General features: G+C 40.7%; 1 protein-coding gene across 1 annotated transcript; it reads right to left on the bottom strand.

The window, feature by feature from the left end:
- Window positions 1-2,940: 2,940 nt before the first annotated feature.
- On the bottom strand, window positions 2,941-4,298 carry LOC144711055 (MYB-like transcription factor ODO1). The gene is made up of 3 exons (XM_078584971.1): window positions 3,918-4,298; window positions 3,591-3,720; window positions 2,941-3,491 (listed from the first exon to the last, which is right to left on the bottom strand). Exons 1-3 carry the CDS (start codon window positions 4,048-4,050, stop codon window positions 3,014-3,016), a joined length of 741 nt encoding a protein of 246 aa, XP_078441097.1. The 5' UTR covers window positions 4,051-4,298; the 3' UTR covers window positions 2,941-3,013.
- Window positions 4,299-9,439: the final 5,141 nt, after the last annotated feature.

Here is a 9,439-nt window from a genome sequence, read left to right as displayed (position 1 = left end):
ATTTAATATGGACTGAAGTCGTCTATTCGTGTCTGTTCTTCCTTTATCATGCGGAAAGAGTATATTCAGAGAAAATTTGTAAAAGATTCCAGAGCAGAAATCAGATCGTCCGGGGAAAAAGTCACAGAAACGAAACCTCGTTTAGACTTCTTGAGAAGGTCAAGAGTCTTACACACAGCTGTCTTACCGCTCATGTGTCAATCCTTAACCTTTCTTCTTCATGTCACCTATTTTGACCATGACTTTCGCACACTTTCGCACGAGTTATATGACGCTACATTCAACACGTTTTGAAGATTTCTTTTTTGCTTAATCTTCCTTAGTCCATCCCTCCCGGTCGTTTTCTTTTACCCGAGAGATACAGCTAGCAGCCAGTCATGATTTATCCTAATGCGACCAAGTGGTATATTGTCTGTTGACATAAAACGGCAGTCAATTCACCAACTTGTGAGCTGTCCTGGGCTTGCCTACTTTCCTAGAATGAGAAATAAGCTTTTGTATGGGAAAAACGCGTTATTTGTTGTCAGTGGCAGTTTCTTACTGGACATTTACAAAACATTAAAGGGTCGAAGAAATGAAAGTTCCAAAGACGAACTATAAACTCACGGATGATAAGTTAAGAGTCGGTGGGGGACAGTATGTTTGACTGACAGATACTTCTGATGTACGGTATGCACTTGAGCAGAGAGGAACGGCCGTAGTCAAAGTTTCTTTGTCATTAGGGGTCACGAAAAAAATCCTTTTTAATCCAGATAAATGAATCATCAGTCTATTCAAATCAGAAGAGTTTTGTCATGGGAATCTAAACATTTTAAGACATTAAATAATGCCAATGAAACCATGTCTACAACCGTTGCATACTGCGATAAATCCCAATTAAATTTGACCCCGTTTTCTTGATGGTATTCTTTTTTCTGTGTGAGGCTTGCTAAAGTTGCAATAACTGTTAAAATTCGGCAGCACTATTTACGTACCTCACGGAAGGGTTAACCCATTGAAGAAAAATCTCCAAATATTATTGCAGATCGCTTATATATTCCGGTTGGCAATTGATACTTTCATGTTCCTGCCGAACGCTTAATTTTAAAGATCTGAGTCAGGAATATTTTCTTACTTATGACGCCACCGTGGTCGGAGAAGAACTACGGTTTGGGTCAAACGCAACAAGATTGAACAAACCTTCGTTTAGGCATCCGTTAGAGGTCCTGCTGTTTAATTCTGTTCCATTCCGAGGGGTTGGATGGAACGGATGACAGCCCGGATTGATAAAACTTGGACTAATTTAGCGGCGAATAATAACGGAGCAGGACGGGAAGTAACGAGATGGGAGCCGGGGAGGGGTTTCGTTGCGTTTATGTTTTACTTAAAGTTCTGGTCTAACCTATGCATGCGGGTAGGGAGGAACAGCATAAGTCAAAGTTTCTTTGTCATTGTCGTACACTTCATGTCACAGAAAATCTGCCCTGATGCGTAAAGCAATTGTACAGCTGCATTTCTGACAATTGCCGTACAGTTCATGCGACTAAGAGATAGAGATAGATAGATAGATAAATATAGATTCATAGATAGATGGATAGATAGACACACACACACATATATAAATAGAGAGAGAGAGAGAGAGAGAGAGAGAGAGAGAGAGAGAGAGAGAGAGAGTGAGAAGTGTAGCCGGAGACGAAGAGGGTAAGACATAAGACGGAGTAAGAGAGAGACCCCCCCAGGAAGAGGAGTAGACGGAGATGGAAAGGGTGACACAGAGGGGGAGAGAGAGAGACGCTAACTAGACATTGTTGTTATATTCTAGTCGTTTTAAACCAACAAAAATTCGCACAAAAGAACTGCACATGGCCTTGTTCTTTGTTCTATTTTTTTTTTTCAAAAACGAACAAAATTCGCACAAAACTAGAACAACTTCTGCACAAAGCGAACAAAAGAACCGCACACGGGTCTGTGTGATGTTCTGTTCGAGTTCGTTTTTGTTCTGTTCAGAAAACCGAACAGAACAAACACTGCATAAATTTGCACAAAAGAACAGAACGACCATGTGTAACGCCAACTTGCGAAATGAGGTGTAGACGGAGACAGACGGAGGGAGAGAGAGAGGGGAAGTAGGGGGTATTGAAAGCGTTTGTCCTGGCTCAACGATAAAAAAGGACGAAGGAAGAAGAAAAGGAAAAAGGGAGAGAGAGAGGGAGAGGACACCGTCACAAGATTAAGGTCGTTGATATTTTCCCACAGAATGATTTAACAATGTCCGTATTTATAATATAAGGTTCGTAGTTGTAATGTATAGTTAATCTGTTATAATCGTAGCTGTTATAACAAGTATAACAGCTACAATAGTTCTTATCCTAGCCATTGAATCCTATATATATTTTACCCTATCTATGTGAATCATAGCCATTATTAAATGTATAATGACTACAATAGACCTAATTCTAGCAGTTGAATTCTATCTATATTTAACCCTATCTATGTCTAAACGAAGTATAAGGGGTACGAATTATTTAAAATCCTGTCTATGTTGAAACTTATATTGAATCCTAATCGTCTATCTCTAACGAGTACAAAGGGTACATGTCAGGTGACTCCTCTTCAGGTATAACATATTTTTAAAAACTTGGTCACTGTCAGGTGCTACACGGCATTCAAGACAAGATACGACTGAGGATTATGAACATCATATGGACATCATTTCTTTTGGGCAATTTTCTTTGGCTCCAGCGTAAGAATTTGGATCAATGTTATCCCTGCTGTTTCTGTGCGATTCAATTGCAGAGAAATCCGTAACCCAGTTATTATTTTATAAACTATTGTTGCTATAGAAGTTTTCTGGATATTGAATTATTGCAATTCGTGATTTCGATGGCACTAATCCGAAATCAGACTGCTTTGGATCTGTGATATAAATTATACATAAATGCACTTTCTTGAGGGAATATATGTCAATCCATTATCTTCATACACATCAGCTAGAGAGAGAAATAAAACACTCATTTCAGGGAATGGCTATGTGTCACAGGACTAAACTTTCATTATAACAATTTACTAGGCAGGTATCTGTCTCTTCTTTTTCAACGCTTTGAAGAAAACTCCATTCCTCATCGTTGTAAAAGCTCCAATCAGGGTTAGCCACGATATCAGGAGAATCAAGAAAACTCCAGACGGGGGACTCAGGCCACCACACTGACGACAATTCTTGGACTTCAGCGTAACCGATAGAATTCGACGACCCAAGATCAGATGGAGAAACAGCTTCAACGTTTTTCTCTATCTCATATTTTCTCTCTCCACAGATTGATTTCTCCTCATGGGTATTGTGTCTCATTGACTCTTCGGTGATTTGAGAATTTGATGAATCTTGAGATCCAATTGGCTGATGGGTAACTGGATCGATCCCCATAGACTTCAGCTTCTTCTTGATATGAGTGTTCCAATAGTTCTTGATGTCGTTATCTGTTCTTCCCGGAAGATGAGCTGCGATTTTCGACCATCTGAGAATGTCGAGTACAAATGAAAAATACAAGGGATAAGTTATTGCGGATGAGACAGAAATTTCGGAATGAATATAAATCGAAGAATGGAGGACGTACTTGTTGCCGAGAGTGGCATGGAGATCAATGACAAGCTTCTCTTCACCATCCGACAGCAGACCTCTTTTCAAGTCTGGCCGGAGGTAATTTATCCATCTAAGCCTGCAGCTCTTCCCGCATCTTCGCAATCCTGAAACGATTATAACATCATATGAGGCTTAAGATAGAGTCGGGATGGGAAAGAAATATACATATAAATACGCATACGTCTATTTAGAGAGAGACGTAGGGAGCGAGTGTGTTTTTATAGATAAAACATATTCATTATGAGAGAGAGTGATGCAGAGAGAGAGTGAGTGATGGAGGGACAAAGTTAAGGCTGCAAACCTGCGAGCTTTGGAAGAGCCCTCCAAGAACATAAACCCTTTCTACTGAGGAACTCAATCAACCTTCGGTCTTCCTCAGATGTCCAAGGCCCTTTCTTTAGTCCCAACTTATCACAGCAAGGTTGCCTCCCCATTCTTCTTCACGTCCCACCTCCAATAGCTCAACTTCTCACTTCACTGCAAGGTTCCTTAGATGCTTTATTTCAGGAAATGGAAAACGGTAGGAATAATTGAAAGTCCCAAGAACACGAACGAAGAGAACATGATGAAGAGATTAACGATCCAAATTTATAGTGGTATACTCATGGGTTGGTCGAACGCGTGAGTTTAAAGATAGAGAAAAAAACAATATAGATGGTACCTTCATTTCACCTGTTTGACCTTGTTTTATTGTCTTTTTTAGTATTTTTTGACTATGTGCTTGTACTGAGATTAGGTGGGTACAAGAGTTTTGTGGCTGTTTAATACCCGACTATCTCTTTCGCTTGCGCGTTCCTGGTCAGCAGAACGAATATTGGCAGAGTTGCGACGCAGCTAACGTCCAAATATTACTAAAAAAAAACAAATCTCGGACATTTTACTAACGACAGGACATTTGATGAAATTTCGGAACGTTGAATAATTGCTATCTTAAGGTGTGAATGGGAACAACTTGATTTCCATTCTTAAACGTTAAGTCAGGCAGCGGGTCGTTATCATGAGCGGTATTGGATAGCTAAATATGGATCAATGGTTTTTAGCTTCCTCAAATATTTATTCATAGCTCGATACATGACCATGAGCTCGGCTCACCCGCTCGCTTTCGGATACTTATTTCATGAAGTTAAATATGATGTCCGTATGTATGATTTGATATGATTTGCAGACGTTTGATAACAACTCCTCCATGAGAAAATATTATGCTGACCGTGGTTTTTCTCCTTTTATATACTAGAAACGTTATTATATAGGGAACATTATGATTGCAAAGTTTCTTTGCATGCGAATACTTATTTTTTTCTACAACATCGAATTGTGATTTATGCTAATTAATCCTTTAAATTGTTTATCACCTCTAAGCATATTAGTATTTAATCAAGGTAGTGAAATTTGATATTCCCTTGCGTAAGATAATTCCCAGAAATATATTGAAAATATAATTATTTTATAATTATATGCACTGCAATAAAAATTTCACTGGGAATAAGTATTGCCCATGAGAGAAATCCAGTCCGAGTTTAGGTTAAGATGTTAATCAACAATCAAGTACAGTTATTTTAGATAACACGTTTTTCATTTTGGTTATATTAATTGAGGTGGGATTTTTTGCCTTTAAGCACGCTTAAATTGATTCGTTCAGTAGTTCCCATCCTGTGATAGATAATCCTATGCTATCAAACTGGAAGAAAAGATTGAAATGTATATTCATGATGGCATATGCCGTATATAAATAATCTGATGGAAAAGAAACTTACAGGTATTATTTGGATCTAGCTTAATAAGGGTTGAGCCGTCCGCAGGAAATAAGATCACAAATATTATAATCCAACAAGGAGAACGTACAGAAGAAGATAAACGGTTAAGATACAATCAGAAAGCATGCATTGCAAAATTACGATATTATTGAGTCAACTAATTTCAGGTTTATGTTGTAAACAATCGAGAAATAAAGGACTTTTGGGAGATTGATATTAGTTAAATGGTGGCCTAGATGGTCACAACTATTATAAGGGTATCCAGTGAAAGACGCCTGGAAAAAATAAGCACTAACCAATATAGGAGTAAGGAATATCCAGAAAATATAATAAGTATAAGTAGCCATCGAATCTTCATTTATTTATAATTTTCACCCTGAAGTGGATGTTCACTACACCAAGCTGCCATTGGCGATATACCACATGCAGGACAACTCATGGGCCCCTACGGTGACAGTCGTTTTACCTCGATAGAATATACACCACTTGATTACCTCAAGGTTGAATCATGCAAGCTATATGTCTTAGGAAAAGAAAATGGCCCAAGGAGGACCCCACAAAATATATTAGAAAATGTACTCAAGTGATGAATATAGCGACATATGACTTCCAAGTTTGTTGAAAAATCTTGGCCGAAAGGTGGGGAGCAGAAGAAAGGCTGCGGCTTGGATAATTGTAAACATACAAGGTAAGACAGCTGCGTGTAGACGAAGGAGATGTCTATGAAACATTCTATACGATTTATCTCTGAATCATGGACGAACAAACATAAACTGACTTGTTTCCGGTCATTGTCTGGACACCAGTTAGGAATCCTGCTTCAGCCTCCATAGTAAGCGTTGAAGTGATTAGCTAGTCTAAATCTACGTTCTACACGGGGGGATTAGCTCATTTTAGTACATGACAAAGTGCCTTTGCCGCTGAGGGATGAAACTTGCACAGCCATCAGCTAGCGCTTGCATAAGTTTTATCTCATAGATATGACGAAGGATTTCATGTTTGTACCAAACAATTGCGTGATAAGGATAACATTTCAAAATTTCTGACTGTTCGGACCTCCTTAGATTTGAGAGAAACCCAAAGGTGGTCAAAGGGTGAATTCAACCCCGCGTTAATGGTCAAAATAAATAAATTTAACGTGGAATTCTAGCGTTCAGACCGACGTAAGCGAAAGTATCTGCCTTGTTCAAAATTTCTTCCTTGCTAGATACCACAAGATGCGTCATGATTTTTAAATCAATGCGGCAGCTGCATTCCACTTCCATGACTTCCGCAGTTCATGATAACGGGAGACAGAGATAGAGAGAGAGAACGGGGAGAGCAATAGAGGGGAGAGAGAGACAGAGAGATCCGGGGAGAGTATTAAGGAATGTGAGATGCCCAGTTTCCAAGTAGATAGAAGTATAAAAGAAAAGAGAAGAAGATGAGGCGGTATCTCACAATCCTCGCTCAAATGCCATTCACGCTGAAGCACCAAACAGAAGATAGATAGGAATTAGAGGAAGGACAGGGCGATGGGTGGAGCCGCCGCCCTGGGAGACATAATAGAAAGAAAGGCCTCATTGAAACAAGAGCATTACAAGGTTATTTATAGAAGATTGTTTGAGTTCAGTTATAGCAACTGACCCTTTCATTGCCGTTTCCTATTTCAACAGTTTCCTAATTCTTGATTTCCCTTTGTCTCCTTAACACCCCCCCTCAAGACCATGGTTGGAACAACCATTGGGCTTGCTAAAGAGGTCATATAGAGGAGGGAGACTCAGAACTCAGAGGCACCGCTGGAATATTACTGCTGATGAGATCAAGAAGCTTCTGGACATTCTATCTCCCATGTAGCCACCGAGAAAGGCCCCGCAGCGCTGCCCTTGTGCTGTCTATCCCCTACAGAGCGAGGTTTTGAAAAAACCATACTTTCAAGCTCCGGCGGAGGCAGCTTCCCAGGCGGAGCCAGAGAAGACGTAAAGAAATGCTTCTCGGACGGAGAAACTTGCAGTTGTTGGAACCTGGCTCTCTCAGTTCAGCAACTCACACAGAGAAGGGAAAAACAAGCACTCACTCTCTTGATCTCAGACAGAGAAAAAGATTTTAAGCCCTCACTCTCTTGATCTCACACAGAGAAACAAGATGCAAGAACACTTTGAGAGAGAAAGGAACCTTGATGCACACAGCATACTACAACAATGGAACACCTACATATTTATAGGCACTCCCTCATAACTGCCTATAGATCTAAACTCAGCATAGCCACACACCTGTCCATGTACTTGGTCTTCCAAGGAACCCAGTCTTCTGCTCTCCTTGAACTCAGCTCCTGCCTCCACATCACCCTAAACCATGCTGACTTATTCTTTGTTGACTTATTCAAAAAACACCAACTCCTAACTTAACCAAGTCAAGATTAACTTCCCCAACAGCAGTTTTCTCGGGTCAGCAAGAAGGCGCAGCGCCAGCGGGGCAGCCCCTAGAATTGCAAGGCCATCACCATTCAGCTGCCCACGAAGCTCAACACCCGAACCTAGTCCTGCGCGTGTCGTGCCGTAGGTGTCGGCCAGGAAGGACGATGGCGAGCTCGAGGATCACCAAGGAGGAACTACGGGCCAAGATGGCGATGCCTGAGTATCTTGGGCGGGCTATGGCGGAGGAGATTCATGCTAAGGCCGTTGATGCAGGCGTCAAGGTTTGACCTCCTGCTCAAATCAATGGGAGAGATAGCAAGCTGAAACCCCACAAATGAAATTTCCAATGGTCGGTAGCAGATTCTTGAAAGAAAACCGAACTGCTTCTTGAAAGAAAACACATATAGCCGCTGATGCTGGCAATTACTGCCGATAAACATAAAATCTCATGCCAAAAAAAATAGAGAATTCGTTGGCAGATCTTGGCTGTGCCTAGGCAACATTGCCGCAGCATATTGCTCTGATACCATGTTAAGGATTGTGAGATGCCGCCTCATCTTCTTCTCTTTTCTTTTATACTTCTATCTTCTTGGAAACGGGGCATCTCACATTCCTTAACAGAGAGCAATAGAGTGAGAAGAGAGAGAGAGAGAGATATATATCAGGGAAGAGCAATAGAGGGAAGAGAGAGAAAGAGAGATCGGGGGAGAGCAATAGAGGGAAGAGAGAGAGAGAGAGATCAGGGGAGAGAAATAGAGGGAAGAGAGAGAGAGAGAGAGAGATCGGGAGAGGGGAATAGAGGAAAGAGAGACAGATAGGCCGGGAAGGATGAATGGAGGGAAGAGAGAGAGGCAGGGAGAGAGGAATGAAGTGAAGAGAAACAGAGAGACAAATGACAGGAACAAAGAGAGAGAGACCGAGAGAAGGAGAGAGGGATGTATGGAGGGCGTGAAGTTAGAAGAGAGAGACAGAGGAGAAAAAAAATATAGAGAGATAGAGAAAGATATATGTATATATATAGAAAAAAAGATAAATAAAGAAATGGAGAATATAAACATGCATATTTGGTGAGAAAGAGAGATACGCCTGGCAGACATAGATATTGTAATCGCATCCCACAACCTTCGACCCAGTGTCCTGGGCACAAGGGCTAAGACTGCAGTTTAGCAGAATAAGAGCCTTGCCAATTGTTCAAATTTATCACCGCAACAGATTCGTTTGAGTGAAGCAACTGGCCTTAGGTCAGATTTTGCAAGAATGTTTCAAGCATTGCCTCAATGGGTTCTTAGTGCAGATCAGGATCAACCTCAACTATATAATATATGATCGTACTTTGGTCTCCAATGCTCATGCAGTCTATTGGTTGCTGCAGCAACCACTAAGGTTTGTATGCACTTTACCGTTGATACTTGACACGAATATATTTATGTGCAGCCTTAGAGTTTGTTCCACTAAACTCAATAGTTACTCTACCCTAGCCTTATAAGTCCCTCCCCAATAAGCAGACATGGAGTTTCCTCCATCAATCCAATTTAGAAGAATTCATATCTAAAGATAAATTGAAGGATCATGTGTGAGTTTTTACCCCTTGCGATGCATCACAGAATTCAATATATGGGCTTTCTTCTGGTCTTTGTTTTTAAGCCATGTCACACTTACCATACGCCAAGATA

The sequence above is a fragment of the Wolffia australiana genome, chromosome 13, assembly GCF_029677425.1.
Source record: "Wolffia australiana isolate 7733 chromosome 13, ASM2967742v1".
NCBI classification, from domain to species: Eukaryota; Viridiplantae; Streptophyta; class Magnoliopsida; order Alismatales; family Araceae; genus Wolffia; species Wolffia australiana.
Note: the sequence above shows the minus strand (reverse complement) of the source record. Positions and strands in the feature narration are given on the sequence as shown.

Excerpts from the sequence above, each read along its gene's own strand:
- LOC144711055 (XM_078584971.1), bottom strand. The coding sequence starts at position 4,050 with ATGGGGAGGCAACCTTGCTGTGATAAGTTGGGACTAAAGAAAGGGCCT. Across the intron at positions 3,721-3,917 it reads GGCTCTTCCAAAGCTCGCAG|GATTGCGAAGATGCGGGAAG; the intron begins GTTTGCAGCCTT and ends TAATCGTTTCAG. Across the intron at positions 3,492-3,590 it reads CATGCCACTCTCGGCAACAA|ATGGTCGAAAATCGCAGCTC; the intron begins GTACGTCCTCCA and ends CGACATTCTCAG.